General features: G+C 38.9%; 2 protein-coding genes across 2 annotated transcripts in view; one reads left to right on the forward strand and one right to left on the reverse strand.

Moving 5' to 3' along the window:
• The first annotated feature begins 8873 nt into the window (after positions 1-8873).
• LOC134797872 (uncharacterized) lies at positions 8874-13115 on the forward strand. The gene is made up of 4 exons (XM_063770223.1): positions 8874-9001; positions 9128-9269; positions 9999-10174; positions 12970-13115. The coding sequence occupies exons 1-4, from the start codon at positions 8894-8896 to the stop codon at positions 13087-13089; spliced, it is 546 nt and encodes a 181-aa protein (XP_063626293.1). The 5' UTR covers positions 8874-8893; the 3' UTR covers positions 13090-13115.
• Positions 13116-13735: 620 nt separating this feature from the next.
• The window catches only part of LOC134798227 (dynein axonemal heavy chain 12-like), a 28398-nt gene continuing 15926 nt past the window's right edge, over positions 13736-26207 (reverse strand). The window contains exon 2 of the mRNA XM_063770600.1: positions 13736-25416. Within this exon, the coding sequence (XP_063626670.1) occupies positions 13753-25416 (11664 nt within the window). The 3' untranslated portion in view covers positions 13736-13752. The remainder of the gene's footprint in view (positions 25417-26207) is intronic.

Below are 26207 nucleotides of genomic sequence, written 5' to 3' on the forward strand. Positions count from 1 at the left end.
ATCTTAGAGGATATAACCAACGGAGACGCCATGTCTAAAATTTTCGGTACAAAATAGTCTGCCGTTTTTTGCGGGGGAGGGGCACATCAAATGTATAGGTACGTCATGTCAGATAAACGTCAGTCCATACATATGGTTGACCATTGGCCGCCTATTTTCGACAGAGGGGAAACACATATTTTAGTAGGTATTTATGTATTTTAATTAAATATCTGAATTATGATCTGATAACCACAATAAAGAATAAAAGCGTTTTTGTTCATTTTAGGTATCGTTAAACCTTTGAAGTAAAATTAAAATTGCAAGAAATGTCGATAGTTTATCGATATGACTTTGTCGACATGACTACAGCAAGGTGGTGTTAAATTGTTAATCGTACACTAAACAAAAGTGGCAACAGTGACAGCTCGCTGAGGCGTCATCTAAGTATATCATATATCTATGGGTCAAAATATCTCTTTCTCGCTCTTATAGCTGCGTCCGGCGTAGTACGCACATACCAAGGCCCCAACGTTGTCTGTTCTCTTTGACGGCGCAGCAACTAGTATCATTTCTCTCTCCTCGCTCTTTTAAAAATGCCGTTTGTCAAAAAAGGACAACCATACTGTTGACAAGATGGACTTCAAATCAAGGTGTACCGTTTTAGGTGGAACCAAGTTGTGTGCGTAAAAATGTATATGTGTGCTCTTTTAGGGATGTGAAAAGTCGATTTTAATCATGTTATATATCGATAAACGCTACACAGCGAAACGAAATAGCTATTATTATTTGAAGCGTCAATATCTTCGTTAAAACATAAACATAATTTTATTGAAATGCTAATGGATAATGAATATATTATAATATAATAAAATAATTCAATTATTGCGGAACACATATTTTAGTAGGTATTTATGTATTTTAATTAAATATCTGAACTTTCCCTTGGTTCCCTGCTGGGGCGTGACGATAAAATTGTGATCTGCTAACCACAATATCCCTGCCGCCCAAAGACCTATTAAAAGGTCTCCGACTGAGTAGTGGTTCCGACCCAAGCATAATTACACTTTTAACTTATACGCGCCCAATGGCCTTTTAAAAGGTCTGCTACTTTAACCTGTCATAAAAATTCAAATTTAGTACGTATTGAATTCAGATCATTTCTGAAAGAATACGTCATATTTGACGTTGCCAATAGATGTCAATCTGTGTAACATGATCTGTCAGTTTTGAAGTAATATCCAAAACAATGACAAGGGGTCGAGTAAGTGATAAGTTAAACGAAGATATTCTTGGCTATCTCGGTAGATTCCTTGTGTATTTTCATTGTAAATGATGTCTAATATGTTCGTCTTTGTTTTACCACATTTATTTTTTACTTTTGATCAATATTCATGTAAATACAACAATTAACAATTGGAAGACATATAAAAAGTTTTTTGGGGGTTGTGTCACTCACTTCCGTAGGAGATTACCCATAATTTATACGAATCCCTACAAGTGACCCCTGGGTGGTGCTAATCGAGTGACAATCTTACCGGTGGTAGGCTTATGCCGTAGCTGGTAACCACCCCTCAGACTAAGTCATGGCGCCATAATGGGTCACCGTGTTCCGTCATGAAGTCTGTTGATAGCTGCTGAGGTGATGTGTCTAAGCAGTAGTTTCTGGCCTAACTACAGTGGCACTACTGGTGCGTGCCACACCGAGCGTCTAGTTCTGGAGGTTAGCGGGATCCGAAGCACGGTGCACCGCTGGCCGACCGCAGGTAGTAGGGGGCCCAAGTAGCGGGAGAGCCACCCGTGAAAGGCTGCCCCGCCAACTAGCGAAAAATCCTGAAACGGCTCCACCTTGCCGGTTGGCGACCGGATGGGAGGGCCAGGTGGCCATTTCAGGGGGGTTCGGGCGTCCCCGCAGTCTCCAACCTAGATTTCTTTAAGTGTGGCACACGTGAGTTTGTGTTTGAGTTCTGATGGCTGAGTTACCTCGCTTAACTTGCATTCCCTCGTCTATTCGCTCTTCTTCTTCATCCCTCTAACAAAAATGCAAAGCAAAACTAAGAAAAATAGAGTTAAACAGCGGTTGCACTCCCTCCCATTTAAAGTGCATCTCTCTAATATTCGAGGTCTGCACTCCAATATCGATGCAGTCCACCATCACCTAGAGACTGACACCTCACCGAAACGCAAATCAGATGTCCAGTCGACTCGTCATACCTCAACTACCCAGGTTACACTCTGGAGCACAGGTTCCTATCGCGTGCAGGAGTGTGTGTATATGCTCGAGATGACATCTGCCTAAGCGTCTTAAAAATCTTGAAGTATCCAATTTTTCTGTCTTGTGGGCTTGGGTCGATACCGGCGTAGCTCAAATTATCTACGCCTGTGTCTACCGATCGCATAGTGGAGACTCAGAGACAACAAGGTTGTTTAATTACCTTAGTGAGGCTGCCGATGAGGCTCGCCAAAGGTACCCTTCAGCTGAGTTGGCAATCGTTGGGGATTTTAACGCGCATCACCAGGAGTGGCTATTCCCGTATCAAATGACTGACCACGCAGGGCGAGAGGCTCATAAATTTGCACTTTTACTAGACCTCTCACAGCTTGTTGGATGTGCCACTAGGGTACCTGATGTAGAGTCTCACACAGCCAACTGTTTGGACCTTCTGCTAACCACCAACCCAGACCAATACTCTGTAGTGGTGGATGCTCCACTAGGAACTTCCGATCACTGTCTGGTGAAAGCTGTATCTGTTTTTTCCCCACCCGATCAGGGCCCTAGCGGTGAAAGACGGGTGTGGCGATACAAGTTAGCAGACCGGGATGAGATGCGGCATTTCTTTGCATCATATCCTTGGCGCCCTGCCTGCTTCTCTTCGGATGATTCGTCGGCCTGCGCTACCGAAGTAACCAATGTCATTCGTCAGGGTATGGAGTATTTTATTCCCTACTCTGTTGTTTCGACCGGCCACAAAGCTCGCCCGTGGTACAACCGTACAATGCTGACTGTGATCGTGCTGAGGCGCTTAAGCGGTCGGCTTACCGGGAATGGGCTGATGCTCGTACACGCAGGGCTCCGAACACACGTGACCTGAAGAAGAGGTTCAATAAAGCCGCCAAGTCCTGCAAGAAGCAGTTTCGCAAGGCCAGGTTTGATCATGTCCGTCGTACTGGGACCAAGCTAGCCTCGTATCCTCCGGGAAGTAAAGCGTTCTGGTCCCTAGCGAAAGCGGTCGAAGGAAACTTCTGCCGCCCGTCACTGCCCCCTCTGGTCAAACCTGACGGAACGCTGGCACATACAGCCAAAGAGAAGGCTGACCTGTTCGCTTCTCTTTTCGCTGAAAATTCACGTTTAGACTCAACCGGTAAACTTCCACCCGTGCTTCCTCAAGTGAATAGCTCCATGAGAGATGTTCGTATACATCAAAAGGAAGTCCTTAAAATACTGCGAACGTTAGACGTGCATAAAGCCAGCGGTCCCGACGGAATCCCTGTAATTGTCTTGCGGAACTGTGCAGCCGAGTTGTCTCCAATCTTAACACGCTTGTACCGTCTGTCGCTTGAAACTGGAGTAGTGCCCTCGTGTTGGAAGCTTGCAAACGTGCAACCTGTGCCCAAAAAAGGTAGTCGTTCAGACCCAGCCAACTACCGTCCAATCTCAGTCACCTCCATACTCTGCAAGATTATGGAGCGTGTACTGAACAAGCGGCTCCTATCATACCTAGAGGATAACGATTTACTCAGCGACTCTCAGTATGGCTTCCGCGGGGGTCGTTCGACTGGAGATCTTCTGGTGCATGCTACTCACCTTTCGAGCGAGGCAATTGAGAGGCACGGTGAAGCCCTTGCGGTATCTCTCGATGTCTCTAAGGCATTCGACCGGGTCTGGCACGCAAGTTTGGTGAGCAAGCTTCCAGCATATGGGTTACCAGTTGGTCTGTGCAACTGGATTGAGAATTTCCTGAGCGAACGTTCCATTCGGGTGGTGTTAGATGGCTACACATCTGACCAATGGACTATTAATGCCGGCGTTCCTCAGGGCTCTGTTCTGTCCGCGACTTTATTTCTGCTACATATCAACGATATGCTAGTCCCAGATACTTTTGGCTATGCCGACGATAGCACTGTCGTGGACAGATATTTCTCCAATGCTCGGGCCAAAAAAGAGGAGGTACAGTCTTGTCGACGAGCTATGGTAGACCGTCTGAATTTGGCACTTAAGGCAGTGTCCGATTGGGGTAACGCAAACCTGGTCAAATTCAACGCTACCAAAACGCAGGCGTGTCTGTTCTCTGCCAAACGGAGTCCATTCGGCCTGACTCCGACTTTCCGGGATGTATCCGTACCGATATCCAACCATCTTCAGCTACTTGGCACGAGTATCTCGTCTAACCTGAACTTTGGGGCGTATATTGAATCTCTGGCCAAATCTGCAGCTAGACGATTAGGCGTCCTCGCTAAGGTCAAGCGGTTCTTCACACCAGGGCAGCTCCTTCAGCTTTACGTAGCTCAAGTCCGGTCGTGTATGGAGTACTGCAGCCACCTTTGGGATGGATCCGCCAAGTATCAGCTAGCCGCCTTAGATTCCATAGACAAACGCGCTAGGAAGCTTATTGGAGATGCGGGATTGGTAGAGGCTAGACTGCAGAGCCTTGAACACCGTAGAAAGGTAGCTTGTTTATCGGTAATCTACAGGATACATTTCGGGGAGTGTGCGATGGGATTACATAATCTAATCCCCCCATCTCCGTTCTGCCACCGTGGGACTAGACGCGGACTTGCGTTTCACCCTTACGTCGTTACTCTGCCGCTGATTAGAACTAAGCGCTATGCATCCAGCTTTATCATGCGAACGGCTAAGGAGTGGAATTCACTTCCTGCAAATCTATTCCCAGTCCACTATAACTTGGATCTCTTTAAATCGAGAGTGAATAGACATCTTTTAGGTAAGCATGTTCCATCCTAGACTGCATCGGCACTTACCATCAGGTGAGATTGTGGTCAAATGTTTACCTTTTTCCAATAAAAAAAAAAAAAAAAAAAAAAAAAGGCATGTAATATATTTAAGTTTTTTTATAGGTCTACGGGCTTTAACCGCTATATTGGGTTGGTTTGCTTTGGATATGCTGTTAGTATAACGATTAAAATTTGCGTTTAATAAAGTATTGCATTTTTAATGTCTTTTTGAAAATCTTTATAGTTATTTTTGCAAAAATATTTAAAAAATCATTAATTCAAATAAGATGGTAGTAATTAGTAGCTATATGATTTTAATAGGTCTGCGGGCGGTTACTCTATTTTTATAGAAAAAATCGACATGTTCAGTGCCTATTAGTTAGGTAATTTTCCCGGTTTATAAGTTTTCCACCGCTTGTGTAGAATTGAATATACACTGTATTTTTATAATCCAATAGTCAAAGTAAGATAATATGCTGCTTGTGGCTAATATTATTGTTAGCAGTGGCAATGGTAGGTAAAAATTTTTTGTCTTAATATTTTACATGAAATGCGTTATTTAATTCTGATATATTAAAAAAATATGTCACAGAAGCGGGGTAAATCAAAGTAATGGTACATTAATTATTTGAATAAATCCAGAAATACACAATCTAAGAAAAACAACTTTGTTGAGGTAGCGGCCCAGAGTCCTATAAAAAAGACATCGAATATCGTGTTTCTTTTGTTTCTTAACCATCTACTGATACCCCTTATGATGCTTAAAAAATCTCACATCCATAATACAATGCTATGACAATGTAAATCATACGTCGAAGTCTTGGGCCGGAACCATGTGAACCTAAAAACAGGCCTCTGGGCTTGTATCCCATCTTGGACGAAAAAAATCTGGGCGGCAGGAGGATAAAGAATAAAAGCGTTTTTGTTCATTTTAGGTATCGTTAAACCTTTGAAGTAAAATTAAAATTGCAAGAAATGTCGATAGTTTATCGATATGACATGGCTACAGCAAGGTGGTTCCACATTGTTAGGCCCCGTTCGCACGGCAGCTTTTTCGATGCGCGTTAAAAAAGCGTTTGAATGACACAAATGGATAACCATGTATGTATTCACACGAAGGCGGTTTTTAAGCGCGGCGCTTTTTTATCGAGCACTGTTCGATTTTCGGCGTTAAGCGTTGGCCGGTAATTGAATTAATCATACGGAACTCCGTGTAGTTGTTCTCACAAGCGTTAAAAAAGCGCCGGCGCTGCTGTCAGTTGGCTGTCAAGTGTCAATTTTTGGTGTCAAACGTCAAATTTATTATTAGTTTCACCTTAAAAATGTCAACTTATGCTTACTAATTCCTGAAATATTCAAGCTATATTCAAATAATACGTCGTAATAGCAAATAAAGTATGGCTTTGCTGAGATGCGTACGTGGCAGTACGACTCACAAGTGATTGTTAAGCGTTCATATGAACACAAATATTAGAAACGGTAAAAAAGCGCCAACGTCGGGTTTTAACGCAACGCATTTTAAGCTGTCCTGCGAATGGGGCCTAAAATCGTACACTAAACAAAAGTCGTTACGTAATGACGTAATCTTTAAGTATATTATATCTATGGTACATACACTATCTTACACTATCGATACGTGTGCCACACCCAAGGCCCCAACGTTTTCTGTTCTCTTTGACGGCGCAGCAACTAGTATCATTTCTCTCTCCTCGCTCTTTTAAAAATGCCCTTTGTCAAAAAAGGACAACCATACTGTTGACAAGATGAACTTCAAATCAAAGTGTTGCCTTTTTTGGTGCATCCAGGTTGTGTATGTGTGCTCTTTTAGGGATGTAAAAAGTCGATTTTAATCATGTTATATATCGATAAACGCTACACAGCGGAACGAAATAGCTATTAATTGAAGCTTCAATATCTTCGTTAAACATAAACACAATTGAAATGCTAATGAATAATAAATATAATAAAATAATTAAATTATTGCGGAACACATATTTTAGTAGGTATTTATGTATTTTAATTAAATATCTGAACTTTCCCTTGGTTCCCTGCTGGGGCGTGACGATAAAATTGTGATCTGATAACCACAATAGAGAATAAAAGCGTTTTTGTTCATTTTAGGTATCGTTAAACCTTTGAAGTAAAATTAAAATTGCAAGAAATGTCGATAGTTTATCGATATGACTTTATCGACATGGCTACAGCAAGGTGGTGTTAAATTGTTAATCGTACACTAAACAAAAGTGGCAACAGTGATAGCTCGCTGAGACGGTATCTCTATACAGGATGATTCAGGAGACGTGAGCAGGACTAACACTGCGCATATCGTTAATTATAAGCAACTGTTTCGTATCAGTATTAGTGAGGTTAACGTTAATTTTCTAGTCGTGCTGAAAAAAAAGTTACTTATTATTTTTTTTACGACATGCATGGTCACCCTGAAATTAGAATACTAAACTACCGATATTCTGTGTCAAATTGAATGTCATTACTGTCATCACGGTCTGGTTACTTCTGAAAACTCGTATCTCACTCAAGTTTGACAGTTTATTTTCTTCGTAATAAAAATGCCATTACGGTTAAAGAGGTAGAGTGTTTATTAATTAGGTCCTGTAGGGTGACCATGATTGTTGGGAATTAAATTTGCCCTCACCAAAAAGTTAAAAAATAGAAAAAAGTGTTGTTATTTCTCCTAAATACGACGGTGATCGATCAATTATTAGTTACCGAGTGTGCAGGATTAGTCCTGCTCACGTCTCATGAATCATCCTGTATATTATAAATCTATGGCCACACCGCACCACGGTATGTCCCTTTGCATGCACGACCCCAGATAAAATAATGACTTGAATTTTGAAAATTTCAGATACCTTCCAAGCGAGCTGTCAGTGGGACCACTTTTTGTTTAGTGTACGATTAACAAAGCGGCCCACTTTGCTGTAGCCATGTCGATAAAGTCATATCGGTAAACTATCGACATTTCTTGCAATTTTAATTTGACTTCAATGGTTTAACGATACCTAAAATGAACAAAAACGCTTTTATTCTTTATTGTGGTTATCAGATCACAATTTTATAGTCACGCCCCAGGAGAGAACCAAGGGAAAGTTCAGATCTTTAATTAAAATACATAAATACCTACTAAAATAGGTGTTCTGCAATAATTGAATTATTTTATTACATTATAATATATTCATTATCCATTAGCATTTCAATTATATTTATGTTTAACGAAGATATTGAAGCTTCAGTTAATCGCTATTTCGTTCCGCTGTGTAGCGTTTATCGATATATAACATGATTAAAATCGACTTTTCACATCCCTAAAAGAGCACACATATACGTTTTTACGCACACATGCACAACCTGGGTCACCTAAAAAGGGGACACTTGGATTTGAAGTCCATCTTGTCAACAGTATGGTTGTCCTTTTTTGACAAACGGCATGTTTAAAAGAGCAAGGAGAGAGAAATGATACTAGTTGCTGCGCCGTCAAAGAGAACAGACAGAGTAGGGGGCTTGCCCTAAATAGCCGAAAGGGATAGTGCCATACATTAGAAAGGGACAGCATGATTCGTCTCTGAATCGCTGTCAAACTTCGGTTTTGTAGGAAGTGTCATTCTGTACAGTAGTACTATTATTTATTCTGTGGTAGCGTTATTTTTTTTTTAATGGCGCCAAATTTAAATTTTTGTTCATGGTTTATGGTAGTTGGAAGGCAAATGGTAGGTACTATCTCTCGTCGAGTCTCTCTGGTCGAGTCGAGATTTTATTTTGTGAACGTTTAAAGAAAATATAAAATTACACAAAATATGAATGACAAAATCGGTATTCTGAAAAATAAACTAACATCAGGTTATTATTAATTATATACTATTACCTTAGATCCCTAACATATTTACTGAATACAGTTCATTGTGAAAATAAAACGTTCAACATATTTTCAGTAACAAAACAAAAGATGAATACAGAAAGAGACGTAGGTAAACTTCGCATAACGGGCAGTAGTCTTTCTGAAGAACTTGCTGCAATTAAATCTGAATTAGAGTTTTTTATTGGACAGTTAGAGGTAAGTGTGTCAACTTGTAAAAGATGAAAATGAAATCGACCACCTGGGAGATATTGACTAGGTAATTAATTAAACATAGAAGCGTTCTTTTAGTTTACCATGTCTATTCTTCTGTTATCTACTTAGGAATCAAAATCGCAGATATCCAACGCACGCCACCAAATAGCTATGATAGAAATTTGTACAAGTTCAGAAACAAGTAAGGTCAGCAGTCACGTAGAGCATTTGAATGCTCACCGAGAAGGATATTATGTCTTGTTTGATAAGGGTAGGTCGCTTTGATTTAATATTAAGTACCTAATAATATTGCGTTTAAATTTATTTCTAAGTAGATATTCATTTGGCACAGGCGTAGCCATTGACGTATATCTCAGGACTGGCCTTAAGAATGGGGCATGTACGGGGCCAGTACGGCGGTGTGACACCGCTACAACGCGATTGATTGATGAGTTCGCATCACGCGCGCGATTGGTCGCAACTAGTTGCGTCCGACTGCACGATTGGCTCGAATTCGTGAGTGACACCGCTGAACTAGTACCATTTTTAGTGCCCGTAAAGCCCGTCCTGAGATATACGTCAATGGGCGAAGCTAAAATTAGGAAATGCACTGCACCTACTATCCGAAGTCAGCAGACCACTGCGGCGCAAAGCCAGCCATCCTAAAACGTCTTATAATAACAGACACGTCTTATAGAAACAGGGTGTACCGTGAAAATCGAAATTTTCGTTATCTGTAATATGCAAGAATTCAGATTAGGTCTAATCATATCCTACCCCCTACCCTAGAGGACTGTATACGTATGTTTATCTGGACACCACAAGGTATAACTGTACCAATTTTCAAAACCACGAATTATTTCCGCTGATTTTTTAATTTTCTTGAGCTATAGTAAATTCTCTTCAAAACTCCCTTTGTAGTAATAGGTAATAATGAGTAAAAATCGTGAAAGTTTAAATCAGTGTTTAACATTAACTTACCCAATATGCAATATCTTAGAACGTGCGCTGTCTGAAGTACGAGAGAAAGAGTTGAGGGAGAAGGAAGCCGAAGAGTTGGAGTCGGAGCGTCAAAAGCTAAAGATTGTGGCCGCGAGGAACGACCAGCGCGCGCGGGAGGCTGCCGTGCTGGACGCTGAACGCCATGCCATTGAGCAGGCCTGTGTCGTATTAAAGGTAACCTACCCAGGGGCGTATTTTGAAATTGGGCGCCCCGGGCCAATAAGTTTCGCCGCCCCAGAAGTTAAGGAAAAAAACCGGCCAAGTGCGAGTCGGACTCGCGCACGAAGGGTTCCGTACCATTACGCATAAAACGGCAAAAAAATCACGTTTGTTGTATGGGAGCCCCACTTAAACTTTCAACTGCCTAGCTATCACGGTTCATGAGATACAGCCTGGTGACAGACAGACGGACGGACGGATGGACGGTCGGACAGCGGAGTCTTAGTAATAGGGTCCCGTTTACCCTTTGGGTACGGAACCCTAAAAATGGGGATAGGCTGTATCAGAGAATCAGCCGCAGTGGTTTACGTGAAACGTTGTTGCGTGGAAAGTTATTGCAAACGCCAGTTGAAATTTTCACAGATAATGTATTTCTGTTGCCGCTATAACAACAAATACTAAATACAGAATAAAATAAAGATTTAAGTGGGGCTCCCATACAACAAACGTGATTTTTGACCGAAGTTAAGCAACGTCGGGCGGGGTCAGTACTTGGATGGGTGACCGTTTTTATAGATAATGGTACGGAACCCTTCGTGTGCGAGTCCGACTCGCACTTGGCCGGTTTTTTTTAATGTTATTATTGTGATTGACAACAAAAAAATAATAAGTAAGAAATTAAAAAGTGAAAAGTTGGTTGAATGGCGCCAAAACCGAAACAAAATGCCATCGGCCAGGGGCGGCGTTGCCGCCCCTGCCGCCCCTAGCGGATTGGCGCCCCGGGCCATGGCCCGGATGGCCCTAGGGTAAATACGCCCCTGAACCTACCCACAGCTACTATATACCTAATATAAGAGAGACGCCGGTAGATTGCTTTCGGAAATTTTAATATTTCATAACTTAAACCGAACTTAAACTTAACTTAACGCAGCACGAATTTTAATTATTAATTTTTCTAAGAGATGGCGCTAGTAGTAGTACAAAGTGTTATTCCTTTATTTTATTTTTTTAGGTTTATAAAATGATATTTTTATGTTTGATAACACATCTAGACATGAAATTAAATTACTATGTTAAATTTCAAACCTATAAGTGCGATAGTTTTTCCGTAAAGTGTACCACAAGAATGCATAGTTTGTCGAATAGTGATAGGGCTCGCTTCGCTCGCCCTAATAATAATATTTTCCATTACGTCAATATCCAGAGGGGAAAATGGGGACTACTTTTTATTTTATTACAAGCTTTTATTTAGTTTCACCTGTCCCGTTGTCTGTCTGTAATCAAATCTTGCAAGTTAAATTGGATCCACTTCCCGGTTTCCGATTGAGCTGAAACTTTGCATGCATGTATAAATCGGATGACAATCCAATATTATGGCACCATTGAGCTGATCTGAGGATGGAGACAGGAGGTGGCCATAGGAACTCTGTGATGAAACAACGCAACCTAATTGTGTTAGGGGTTTTTAGAATTGTCTCGATGAGTATTAGTTGTCTGTCGTAAGAAAAGTACAGTACCAAAAATGAAATTTTTGACAAAAACTTTTAATAATAAAACTTCCGTGAGACACATAGGGGAAACTGTTGTACCTTGGACATAGTTTTACCTCGGACAGATGGCAATATTTCCACATTGTCACGGTTATTGAAATATTTCATTAATATTATTTGAAACGTTATTATTAAGTATAAAAAACAAGCTATCAGCGAAACTTGAGAGCGGCCGGTAACTCAAGAAAAAAATTAAAATATATATTTTGTGTTATGAAAAGTCAGTATTTGAACTTTACATCAAGGATGATTATTTCATGTTTTGCTACTAGATAATAAGACTTAATATAATAAGTTTAAAGTTAAGTTAATTAGCTACTCGATGGTAGCTAGGATCATTTCAGTCTAATCTCAATTGGAAGCGCTATTACGAAGCTTACTTGTCCAAAAAGTTGCTTTGTTGTACCTCTGACACCGAGAATATGTTGTACCTTGGCCCGTACTTGCTACTACTGTAAATATTTGTTTTAAACTTAAGGTTTAATATTTGCCGTATTTCTAATTATTATTAAGTCTAATTATTATTTATCTGCGTTAAGCAATCGATCTTAGAAAGGATGCCTAAAATGTTTTAGGCAAAAATAAAAATTCAATGGCGTAAATATGCTAAAAATATCTGTGATTTCATATATAAATATTATTTCTATGATATATTATAAATGTATTAGTTAAAATTATCATGTCCGTGGTACAACGGGAAATGACCAAGGTACATCAGGAGTGTTGTTCCTTGGACACTTCCATTTTTTTTTCGTCAACGTATCTATCCCATCAAAATAAATAAACTAATCTTTAAAATTTATATCGTATTAGATAGTTTATTAATGTATCTTATAATATTCGGATAAACAATAATTCTGCAGCCTTTAGGTTTTTTTCTAAAATTCATAAAAGAAAAAACTGTCCGAGGTAGAACAGCTTCCCGTACATATTAAATATATTAAGAACGGGTCACTCACGTATTTTAAGTCGAAAAACGCTCGACATGTTTCACTCCGTACCGAGGAGTGTCATCAGGAGCTTGCGTTTATGGTGACGGACCGGCGCAGTGCAGACTGCGGGCCGCAGCCCTCCGCGCCCGATGACTCGGCGCAGGCGCAGGTGGCGGCCGTAAACGCAAGCACCTGATGACACTCCTCGGTACGGAGTGAAACATGTCGAGCGTTTTTCGACTTAAAATACGTGAGTGACCCGTTCTTAATATTTTTATGGAGAAGTGGCCGTCCCCTTTCCTCTTAATCAAACAATACTAAATTCCAGAAACGAAATACCGCAATAATGCTGAAATTAAGAAGAAAACTTGTTGAAACCGAAGACATCCGACGAGAACTTCTAAAGCAAAAAGAACAAGTCAATGGCAATAATAACGAGCAAAAGTGAATAATAATATTATAGTTATACCTACTTATTTTATTTCAATTTGTAAATGTAAAAATTACAGCCATCATTCTATAACCATGATTTATTTATTATTTATCAACAAAATAAGACAAGAATTACAAATAATAAAAGTAACACATTACATACTAGGTACTTAAAGTACTGTTCGTGTAGTTACGTTATTAATATTTAATGTAAATTTTATAATATAATAGTTTATTTAGAAGGTTAAAACTAACCTAGAGCAATCCTAGAGCGAGTATTAAGTCCAGTCCAGACGGGATCCCGTCTGGATTTTGATAGTGTGCGTGTGCTCTCAAAATCGTTGCAGACTTGTCTTGGTCTAACTCTATTAATTTGTTAACCCGTGCGAAGCCGGGCGGGTCGCTAGTGACATACTTATAGGTAAATAACACTTGCACAGTCTGCGCTATCAAAATAGCTGCAGAGTTATCTTACACAATTAAAATTGTCGACAATTTTCGCACGGGTTAACAAATTAATAGAGTTAGACCAAGACAAGTCTGCAACGATTTTGAGAGCACACGCACACTATCAAAATCACGTCAGAGTTATCTTGGCCTAACTCTAGCCTGCTACAACAACTAAGCCCAAAGCGTTAAATCCTGATCATAACCTTAGTTCATTATTTTAAAAGACTGTCTAGTTATCCAACTGCAGTATTAAGGCAACACTTCGTTTGATCCAATGTGCAGGCGGCATGTTGGAAGGCAAGAAAAATGGTAACACAAAATTGGACGAATGTCCGGTGGTCGCCAGAACGCCTTTTCTCTCTAATGTTTTATATAGAGGACATTTGTATCTTGTGCCTTCGCGAAATTCTGCTTTTACTATCGGATATAGCCAAATTGCGGGCATGTTATCATTCAATATTTTTGGGAACTGTTCGGCTATTGCATATTCCTTTCTGTCCCATCGGCCGCCATCCATGAAAAGACCTTCTACGTAAACTCCGTACTCAGCAGCTTCTGTTTCGTAATCTACGCGACGAACATTGAAATCAAACGTTAGCAAATCTATTGGTATCTTTTTAGACCTAGCATAGTTTTGGACCGATCCAGTTAGAAAAGCTTGTGTGAAATAAAAGCCTGAGAGCCAAAACGTAGGCGGTTTGCCTTGGTCGTACCACGTCTGTAACATGTTCAATCTTTCTATAAAATCTGTAACGTAACTAGGTAAGGGCTTCAGGCTAGGATATGACACTTTGATCCAGTTACTTGGTATTTTACCTAGTAGCATCGCGTTAGCTTGAAGATCTAAAGCCGGAGACATCACAATAAGACCTTTAACAGCTTTTTGTAAGTCTAGCAAAGAACTCCGTATTTCGGCAAGTAGTTTATTGAACCTTTGCATTTCTTGCACTAGTACTGTATTCATAGATTCATTATAATCCACGGGATATTTTATTTGAGCTATTTCTACATCAAAAATCGCAGGAAGTTTGGACAATATTTCCCCTGCCATGTGTACAAGTACCGTTTCTGTATTTCCACCTTCGCCCCCACTGTCTGTTCCTTCTACGAGTACTAACGCTCCAGTTAGAGCCATAGATATAGCATAATCACGAGTTATTCCCGCATTCATATGCAGACCGTAAACCTCTGGAGGCGGATTTACAGGAACGGATTCAATATGCTTTAAATAATCTTGGTACTCGCATCTGCGAGGGAGGCCGTACTGTGGTCCAATATCACAGAACGAATGGTTAGGGTCGTTTACAACTCCTGGATTAACGTAGTTGTCCAAAATCGTAATAATAAGCCGTCTATCCCAATCATCGGTGACACGACCCCCATAATTGCATTCACCTGTTAAATACTTTATGGCCACATACTGAATTTCTTCATACTGATTTAAGAACAATTGCAACTGCAGAACGGATATTTGAAAGTCTGAATCGTTAAAACCATATTGAATATTCCAACCTAGGGGACCAAATTTTTTTCTCTCCTGTACCACTGCATGAAAGAAACTTATACCATACAAAAGTTTGCTGAATGTTTTATCTTTTCCCGGACAACCTTCATAGAATTCTGGTTCTTTTAATGGTTCCGAAATATAAGACCGATTTAAATTATGTTGAAGCCCAGTCGGGGGTTCGTTGGTCATCTTTACACCCACTTGTAAAACAGATTGAGGAAATCTGTCAGTAGGGTAGCTTGTCAACCAAAGTCTAAAACCAAGGTCAGTGTTAGTTAAGTCAAAACCTTCAATAATTTTTTCGAGTACAGGTAGCCAAGACACAGCTAAGTGGCAATTTTGTAAACATACCCAACCTGATTCTAATTGAGCTTTTTCTATCATTGCTTTAGCTATCGGCCCTTGTCCTTGCCCTAATGATATAAAATTGAACCTATCAGAGTAACCCATTTTTTCACAATATTTTATAAGTGCACCCATGGGATCTGATCCCGGTGAAAGGATGAATATTAAAGGGGCCAGGCAGTTGGAGTCTGCAAAAGATTTTCCAATGTCGAAGGGCGGCGGTGTGATATAATTACGACCCAATTGCTTTTCTACAAATTCAGCAACTGCTATTGTTAATTTATCAGGCCTTAATACTCTTACTATTAGGAGCTTTTGAAAAAGGCTCAATTTATCCCACTTACCAGGCAAAGGTTTGTTATGTGGATTTAAATCATCATAAAATTCTTGCCATATATCTAGCTGACTTACAAAATCCTTTTTCACTCCCTGAAAAGCTGGCACGTCATCAAGTCTACATATTTCATCCCAAGCTTTATCTGGTATCCAGTCTTTGGGTTTTACCAGAGGATTCTCGACGGCAATCCCTCCAGTTATTAAAAAAATTAATTCATCGTATTGCATTTCCTCTGCAGCCAGCATCATTTTAGAGCACATAATAAAAGAAAACATAAGTTTATCTTTATCGAACAATGATCTACATACGTTGCTATATAAATTATAGGTAAATGTGTCCTTCAGAAATTTTAATCTCTTATCCAAATCTTTCGATTTATTGGCATTCTCTATCGATATAATGTAAAGACTTATAAACCACGTCAATGAATATTGATACATGGGATCTACATTCGGCAGCTCTGTGACGCAATAATACAATATTGCGGAATGTGAAGCTATCGGTCTATATCCAAGTCGAAACTTCTCTATAACCATTTCAGTTTCCAAGCTAGCCTCTTGTTTTTTCATTATATCAATAGCCAGTAATTTAGACGAATCTAAAACTTCTATAGCAGATTCATCCTCTAAAATGTCGCCTTTAGATTCTTGTAAGGTGCGCAAAATATCATCTTCTACACCTTTGAGGGCGGCTTTATTAGCTGCGCTTTGAACTATGAGCTTTTCACGTTTTTCTTGCAAGTCAGGGCGCTCTTTAGCTACTACAATTCCGAGTAATTGATCTTCTAAGCCGTCCTTAGTAAGAGCAAAATTAATTAAAGTTACTTTATTGAATACTTCAGGAAGATAATGAGGGTTTCGTAGTTTTGTAGTCATGTAAAGTCTAAAATTGGGATGATACTCTATGACGTTCTCGCCAAGTGCAATGAATTCTTTACCTCCTTGGATATAAGTATTTTTCAATAACACTGGGTCTAATGGCGCCTCTACCTCTTCTAAGATACAATCAATTAAAGCAGGTTTACCATACTCTAAGCAAGTTTCAATGACTTTCATATAATTGCCATCAGTAAACTTAAGAAGTTGAAGATCATTAGATTTTTCCATTGTTCTTATCCATTTATTTGCTTGCCCTTGTGGGTCTACCAGTAATGACCATCTCATAGAATTGTCTTGTATAATGCCATTGTCAATAGAAAAAACATCTCTAGGTAACCCCGCAATGCACCAATTCTGTATTTTAATATCAGAACCTAAGACGTCTTTAAGGACATATGTTTCAGAATGTGGCATATCAAGTTTTATTACTAGTTGGCGCCACTGCTCTGTAATAGCAGTTCTCACGGGTAATGTATAAGGGGCTAAATAAGCAATTATTCCACATGAAACCAATATGTCTCCTGCTAAATTATCGTATAATAATTGCAAATTCTCAGCAGCAGCGGTCCAGCGTACTTTCTCTCCTCCTAAACCACCAATTAATTTTTCAGCTCTCCATAATTTATCTATACATAGCTGTACTTCATCTTCAAGAGCTTTCTTTTGAGTGTTTGCTTCCGCTAACGCCTCATTCAACTCAGCTAGTTTAGCTTCTAAGCGAGCAACCATTGCCTTTTTTTCCTCCAATAAGGCCATAGTTTCTGCGAACTCTTTTTCCGCGGCGTTTAACTTAGCCTTTTTTGGAGCTACCACTTTGGCAACTGCATCGTACATATCCATAGCGATAATCCATTTACACAATCCTTCAGCGGCAGCAGATGCTTTGGCAATTATATGGGGCTTAAAGTTTTTATCGGGCAAATATTCTTTTCTAATTTTTTTCATTGTTTCGATAGGTATATTGTCCTTGTCGTAATTTTTCAGAGATTCCAAGAAACCCATGTCGCCTAATATTCTTTTACTCGGCCCCCAATAGTCTAATATTTTTTTTCCTGGATGGTCAGGATCCGGAATTTTATCTGGAGGTATACCTTTCATAACACAAACTGCAGCCATGACCAACTTGACAGTGGCTGGAGGATTTTTCATTGATTTCACTATAGTTATATCTGCTGGTTTTAGCGTGTTCAAAGCTGCCACAGCATCTTCTAAGATAGGCAATGCTAGAGCTAAATCCGCTTCACAATCTTTTTTCAACTCTGTTGCAGCTGCTGCTTGTACATTGGCAACTTTTTGATCCTCTCTAACCTGTGCAGCGGCTTTGTCAGCAATCTCTGTTTCTTTTTCTATATCCTGCATCATTTTCACAGATTTCTCAGCCATAACAATGAGTTTGGGTTTAAGCTCATTTAAATCATGCTGCATGATACCCACAGCTTCAGCTGCTTGACCAAGTTTGTCTAACCCGTTAATATATCTAAGTTTAGCTGTTTTTAGTTCCCTCTGTTTTTTGTTAGTTAACGATGTGAATGACTTAATCAGATCCAAGTAAGAAGCAGATGTTATGTAGGTTTTTCTGCGAAATTGGCTATAGAAATCTGCAGATACTTTGCGAGCGTCCACGTGAAATTGTTTACATGCTACAACAGCAGCCAATTTTACTTTATCAGGTACATTAACTTTCACCATATAATATTGAGCGACCATTGTTAACGCATCTTCTGGCCAGCTGTCATACCAATCTATGGTGCAACAATTAACCAATGATGGATAAAGCCTCAATCTTAATCGGAACGCGCCACCGATCGGACTGAAGCATAATACGCAATGTAATTTTGCCTTACACCTTGCAATGTAGAAAGCCAAAATTTCAAGAGGTCCTATATCTAAATTTCTGTTTCCGCCTTGTGCTGCCAATCGCACTAACTCAAGAATTTCTTGTTTCTCATCTAAACCATATAAATTAGGAACTTCACCCGAATTTAACAAACTGTCTAAGTTTTGAATAAAAACTTCTTCTTTTATTTGACTCTCAGTAAACAAAAATGTAGTGTCTTTATTAAGGCCACCTGATTCTCGAAGGACCAATTTCACATCATCCTGCCAATCTTTAACGCTGTAAGCTTTAGTGATTTCTGGTTGAAAAACACTTTGACCTAATACTGTACCTGCTAGTCGTGTCAGAGACTGACGACCCGAACCACCTACACCAACGAGTAAAGCATTCCCTGAAGGCATAGACAGCAGACGACATATTTTTGACAAATGTTCTAATGCATAATCGAACAATACAATGTTCATTTTTGCTTTGTGCAGACTATTATATTCAACTAACATAGCTACAGCAATGTTTAGAAACACTGCCTTAGAAGGCAACTCATCGTAACGCCTTTCGCCTTCACTACTGTCCAAGTCTAAGTAACAACCAAACATCATAGTTTTGATGGTCTCCTGCGTCACTTCACCCTTCTCATTGGCATACGTATCCAATGCGGATTCAAACGTATCCTTCATGAAGTCGCGGGTACATCTTTTTAAAAGGTCATAAAACCAAGTGCGGTCCTCTTCGTCTACAAGTCTATCATAAAATACACGCATTATTTCATGTACCCAAACTCGTACAAAAGTTTTTTTACTTTCTGCCGATTCCTTTCTTAACAAACTACAACCCTGAATGACTCTTGAAAAATCCCTTAAATTGAATATATAATGGGACTTAGCAGGCGTTGGTCGTAACCCCTGACCAGCCTGCTCATAAATTTCCATTGTAGCTGTAATTATATTTACTATTGTTGGTTGAGTATCTTGGCCAAATCCGTTTCTCTTCCAACCAATTTGTAAAAGAGTAGTAAATATTTTCGTCATGCTCTCCTTAGAAAACTCATTTATTGAATAAATATTGTAATGACGCAACATTCTTGGATATATCAACTGCCGGCTGCCACCGACGGGGCCGATGGCTCCATAGAAGAATGTATCAAGTAAATACAATTTATCTGTAGTCTTTAAATCATACCAATGTTTTTGGTCAAAATAAAGTCTGAGTAATTCAATAGCTGGTTGTGCACCATACACCTCTTTAGCGGGCATATTCATATCATCTATAAATATAATGGCTAGTTTTCCTTTTGGAGGACCGTAAATATTTTTTCTTCGTTTGTTTAATTTAGAAATCACTAATTCTTGTGTTTGGTTCGCTGACGTTGTGGTTGTAAATGTTATAAAACCTGGTGTGTATCTCTCCATGTCGATTCTAGTCATTAAAAAATTTTGGACATAAAAACTCTTCCCAGTACCGGTTGGTCCGATCACCATTATAGGTCGGTTGAATTTTGTATGTAGTTTTAATAAATACATAAATTTCTCCGCCTCTAATGTAGGTATCACAGTTTGTAAAAGATTAATTTGTTCTTTAACAACAACTGCTTTAACAAAATCGGACCACGGCTTCCAACAGCCTTTGCTCTTATACATGTAATAATGGTCAATGATCATACCCTCAGAAGGAATAGAAACATCTAAACGTTCTATATTGTGTGGTATTCCCTTTTCACCTTTAAAATACTCTTTAACGAGATCGTCAAATTTTTCACGGGAATCCGTATTTAATATTCCGCCCACACCCCACACCAAGGCAGTCATCAGAGAGGCTAGAAACCAACAACGTGTATATTTTGTATCTTCTTCCCCTTCAATGGCGTTATCCATAAGCATTTCAATGAGACGAAGAGTGCTTATTACTAAATTAACTTCTCCAGCTGTTACCAATTGACCACAATTTCTTCGAACGTAATACACAAGTGGATCTAGCAGCCATTCCAACATATCATGAATGTATTGTTCGTTTTCATCATACCATATAGGGTTTAACGTGTTTAACCAAGATGTATAAAATGGTGCAAATCCTAGTGAAGAAGATTCCATGTAAATCATACCGCATCTAGATACTGTAGCCGGAGAAGCCTGTGAAAGATCCATTACTTCAAATATCATTGACATTACGTTTGACATGGCCATAACTTCGCCAGAAGTCAAACACAGTTTTTTATTATCATCCAGAACAGTATTCATATTTTCAATCCATACAGCGTCCACGGGACCATCAAAAACAATCCATTTTCTTTCTGGTGTGTCTTCAGAAGCAAAATTTCTGAACATTGTGGCTACAATACCATCTGTCCATTCATATGAAATGGGGTCAAATGCGCCGTACAGTTGTCCCATTGTTACAGCTTTAGGATTAAGGACTTTGTAGGTGCATGCACAGCCTCCCGGTTTATTCCTTTCTTCCATTAAAGTCAGTGACTCTGACAATATTTTTAAAGTCATTGATTTACCAGAAAAAGGATCACCGACTAACATGAACCCGTGTCTGACTATCATCATTTCATAAGTTTGAATAATTTTTAATAAAAAGCAATCCTCGGGTTGTAGATTATTAAGTTGGCATGTATGTCGACACGCGTCCAAGAAAGCTTCATAGTCGGGTTTTGGTAATGTTATACCTGGAAAAAGATCCGAAATAATGCCTTCAAACAAAGGTACGTCAAACGATAAAAATTTTGGTAAATTTACATCTGTTATTGATCTCAGGAGTAATATACTTTCATTTTCATGTGGAAAACTTCTTTTTAAATTTCCGGCAGCTGATAATACGGTTTTAACTGCTCTCATTCCGTAATCGTAATGATTTTGAGAAGACAGCTGTTCAGAGCAAAGTTTGTATGTTGTAACTATTTTTACCGATAAATTTCGTGCGTCTAGAAATCCAAACGAGTACAGAGATATTTCTCCTATCATTGCATAGTCCGGAACCATCATAGCTACAGTACGAAATAGTACTTTCAGGTTATCTGGTAGTTCTGATCTTCCCGCATAGCCAGGATTCATTGTAATACACACATAACAAGCTGGGTTTAATGTCAAAGTAGTACCTTCAAAGTCAAATGTTTCTACCTTTGCTCTCACTGCTCGAACAATACATAAAATTTGCTGAGCTATTACAGATAACACTTCTACTTCTATTCGATTAAATTCATCAAAGCACACCCATGCACCACATGCTGCTAAGCCTTTAAAGAATTTCCCCATAGCTTTATAATCTAAGCCATCAGAACAATTGAACACTACACATTGAACAGCAAGCGCTTTGGCCAAATCTTTTGTAGTTTCTGTTTTTCCAGTTCCGGCTGGACCTTCAGGAGCTCCGTTTAAGTGTAAGTAGTACGCACCAATCAGGGTACGATAGCACCTATCCGTCAAAGGAGTTATTACTAACCTATCGGAGTTCCCTAAATATTCGTAAGCGTAATTTACAGTAGCATTAATAATTTTAACATATACCTTCTCCTCTTCCCAGTAATAACGCAGTTGTGCCAACCACTGAAAATCAGTCACTTCTGTAACATTTTTACCAACAAGTTCAAAGATTACATCTTTTGCGTGCACATCTATTACAATAAGTGCTTTTACAGTAATAGTGTTAAGCTTTGTCAAGTCAGTACGTCTAATCACAGAAACAGTTTCATTCAGTTGCTTACTCAAATGTTTATGAAAAGCTTCAAGTTCTTGTAGCTTATGCGTAGCTAAAGCTTCATGAACATCGACTGCCCAGTAAATTTGAGATACAGCTAGTACCACCATACCTTCCCACGATAGTATCCATTCCACACGCCCTAAAGTTGGATATTCGTAATAGGACAACTCCGTTTCCATTTTAACAGCCTTAAGCATCTGTTCTTCTACTTGCACAAGCCACTTTTCTACAGAACCTCTTGCAGCTTCTACACTTATGGTTTCAAGAAACTCTACTTGCTCTCCTTCCATTGATATCATGGCTGATATATTAAATACTGGGTCAAAAAATAATCTATTAATCCCTTCAAAGCATTTTTTTAAATGAGGCTGTACTTTGAGTGGGTTCTTTGTTTCAGATAGTATTTCTAACATTTCATCATTCGATAAAAAGAAAAATCTCGGAAAATAAAGTCGTTTCTTTTCCAAATAATTGTTAACGCCGTCGTTAATCTTTTCTAACATGGCGGACGCGAGTTTAAATGATTCTAAGACGCCCAATCCTCCTGCGATTTCTAAAGCATGAGGATCCTTAGCAACACTCCCCATGTATCTTCGATATATGTTATTCACTTCAAGGAACAGGACACCTTCTTCCGGCATTTGTGCTACAATATCTTTTGAAGAAAATATGGGTAACAAGTATAGCCATTGACTTTGAACCTTTCCCCATTCATCAACAGTTGCATTAACTCTTACAATCTTTTCGTACCACGCGCGTACTTGGGTTTCAAATGGTTTGACAAATGCAGAACCTCTCATACCTATCGTTTTAAGTATATGATCGTCTAAAACACTTTGAACGTCATCAAGCCCAGATAATATATAAATACCAGTGTCTTTGTATGGGCTAGTTTTAAAACATATATCAGTCCATTCGGCTATCATCTTATTTAGATTAGTTATCAATGCCAGCTCTTTCGTTGCAGCTACACTAATTATATCATATTCGTCGATTTCAGCCCAAAGATTAAAATTTATTATTTTTCTTAAAGTGGTGCCTGCAGTAGGGGTCAGATCGAATCCAGCTATAGACGACATTTCATCCCAATGTCTTTGCATTAAAGCTCGATTACACATTATATGTGCCATTTGTACATTCGGACGCCACGCTTTGAGCTCAGCAACCGCCTGAGCGCAAAGTTTCATAGGAGCCGGAACATTCTCCACATCTAAATCATCAGGTAATCCTTGAAATCTTCTTTCATTTCCCTCGGCGATCTGTTGTTTAATTTTTGTTCGGTATGCCTTAGAAAGCTTCAAAAATTCTTTGTAGTAAAAATCATGATCTTGTTCAATTTGTTCATGATCTAAATATTCAAATACTCCGTCCATCCAAGTATAATAACTACGTTTCCACTTATGAGCAAGATGAACAAGATTATAGAATGGCAATATGTAGTCTTTAAGTTCTTCTAAGTCAGCAAAATTTGTAATTGGAAATTTAAATGTTTTTTCTTCGTGATTTATCCATTCAACTATTTTATCACAGTCAGCCAAACGATAGGCAAATTTGCGTAAATACTCAAGATACTCTAAAGTGTGATCAATGTCATCCATATTGTCAAGTTGCTCCAAGTAAGGAAGCATTTCCGCTACTTCTTTGTTTATATACTCTACTTTACGTCGTAGATTATCTTCCATTTCCCCTTTAAATTCTTCGTATGCAGCAGCGTTTCTGTCGAATATAGGTTTTATGTCTTTTAACCAATTAACTGTTCGTGTATTAGATGCTACATGTTCAGGCGAGAGAGATGTCATTTCAAGAAGATTGGAAATAATATTTATTTGCCTTGATATCCTTTCTTTCAACTGTTCAACTAATACAGTTTTAGCGTATAAAATATAAACACCTTGTTCTATTAATTCAGCCGCTGATTTAGGTTCAGCAAGCGCTTTAGCTTTAATTATTTCAAACTCATTACAAATGCTGTCATTCTCAGCCATATGTGTTTTCACTATTCCTGCTATGATATCATTTATGAATTCTAAGGCCTTCCTTTTCAATCCTGCTATCATTCTTAGCTGACATACCACGGAAGGATTAAAGTATTCATTTTCTAATACTGCAGTAATATCTGAATCTATACTCTGAAAGTACAATATCTTATTGCGAGATTCTTCGAAGGTTATTGCATCTTTAATAAATTTTAAGAGTGCTGTTTTCGCTGGAGCACCGTAAAGCATGTCATATTGTAAACGAAGTTGTTCTAAATACTTAACAAGTGGATCAAATACAACATGTAATTGTTTTTGCAGTCTGTCATGTCCATCAAAGTGCAACCAATGGTTATATTGAACCGGTAAAGCATCTAAATCGTAAGGTAATCGAAGATACTGTTCGATTGGCATTAATCGCTGAGACATATTTGATATTGCATCCACTATGTCATGAAAAGTTTGATAGACAGTTTCCAGAGTCTCGTCATAGACAAATTCTCCGTCAAAATCTAGCGCCAAGTTTAAAATGGGCACGGAATCTGGATCCTTCAAGGCGTTAATAATTGCGTCTATAGATCTGCGCATTAGTTCTTGTATTTGCATTGAAATCATTTTTGTAGCGCATCGTACAAACTTTGGAATCCGCTTAGGCCGCATACCCCGTAGACATCTCGGATTTTTCAACCAATTTACAAGTATTGCGTACCAAGTACTGGATACCAAATAATCTGCACGCTTGATTTCTTCCATAATCTTTGCTCGAAACTCATTTAAATCTATTGGTCCCATAGCTCTGTATTTTTTCAAACATATGATGTATGGCGGAAAAGTTTTCTCTGATGACTCAACAACAAGTCGTATAAAAGGATGTAAAATTAGAGAGCCAGCTTGAAGTTTTGTACGAAAATTGAGCATTTTTTCGTAATTAGGGGTAATACCATTGAATTTAAATAGTGGTTCTTCATACCTTTTGCGTGAGACGCCGGGCACGTCACGAATAACAGTTTTCACACCGTGATCATGAAGTTCTCGGTTCCACTCGGACTTGCTTTCATTGATTAGATCTTCTGTGAAAGAGGGGAATGCGTTACGTAGTTTGGCCGGCACGAGGTTAATAATACTTTTTTCCCATGATTTGATCATGGGAGGTGGTTGTATTTTACTAGCACACTCCTTGAGCGAGGCGATGTATCGTTCTTGCACCAGCTCGAGTCGGTCACGTTCGCGGCGTGGCAGAGGGCCGCGAGCGATTTTAACCTTTCTCTCCGACGCTTTCTCTTCCAAGACTTGCCGGAATAATTTTTGCTTCTCCTAAACAAGTACAAATATTAAAAATTCAGAAAACAAAGATGATGTTCCCGTTTGAATGTAATTATGCTTAATTGTGTGGATGTACGTGAAAAACTTATTCAAAACCAGGTGGGGTAAAACATATTTAGTACCTACTTCCCAAGTAGCACAGATTAGCTGTATAGAAGCCGCATAATGAAGTACGAATACGCTTGAAGCTGGAATATAAAAGCTGCATAAGAGCTGTATAAGCGTCTTTTCAGCTTTTATAACTCTTAAATGGGCACAAATTAGGCAGCCTTAAGTTCACATAGCTACTTAAGAGCGTTGTAGCAGCAATTTAACGGAATTATAAGGGGTAACAGGAGTTATAAGAGGTGTATATTGGCTGGGTAAGAGACCACCAGTTACCCTTTATTCAGCTAATATGTCACATGTGCGCCCTAATACCGGGAAAGATTGACGTTGGGCTGAATAAAAGATAATTAATAACATACTTTTACACCTCTGCCTTAAAAATCAGCTATTATATTTAGTATAGTGACGACGAACGCAGAGGTGAACATATTTATATTGAAGCAAAAACGTTAAGCGCAACGACATAAGTCATTTTGTTAAAGTGTTTAGTTAAATGTTTGTACACGATCTTTTATATATTAATGCGAAAAAGATGTTTGGGAATGCAAGTTTATTGACATTATATATATACATTATCTAAGAAAATTTCAGTACGCCACGAAAATAATCAGTATTTATTTAAGTTAATGATATAAATAAGCTATGTGTAAAAACTATTTCAGTGGTTCGGACAG

This window comes from Cydia splendana, chromosome 16 (assembly GCF_910591565.1).
Source record: "Cydia splendana chromosome 16, ilCydSple1.2, whole genome shotgun sequence".
Classification (NCBI taxonomy): Eukaryota; Metazoa; Arthropoda; class Insecta; order Lepidoptera; family Tortricidae; genus Cydia; species Cydia splendana.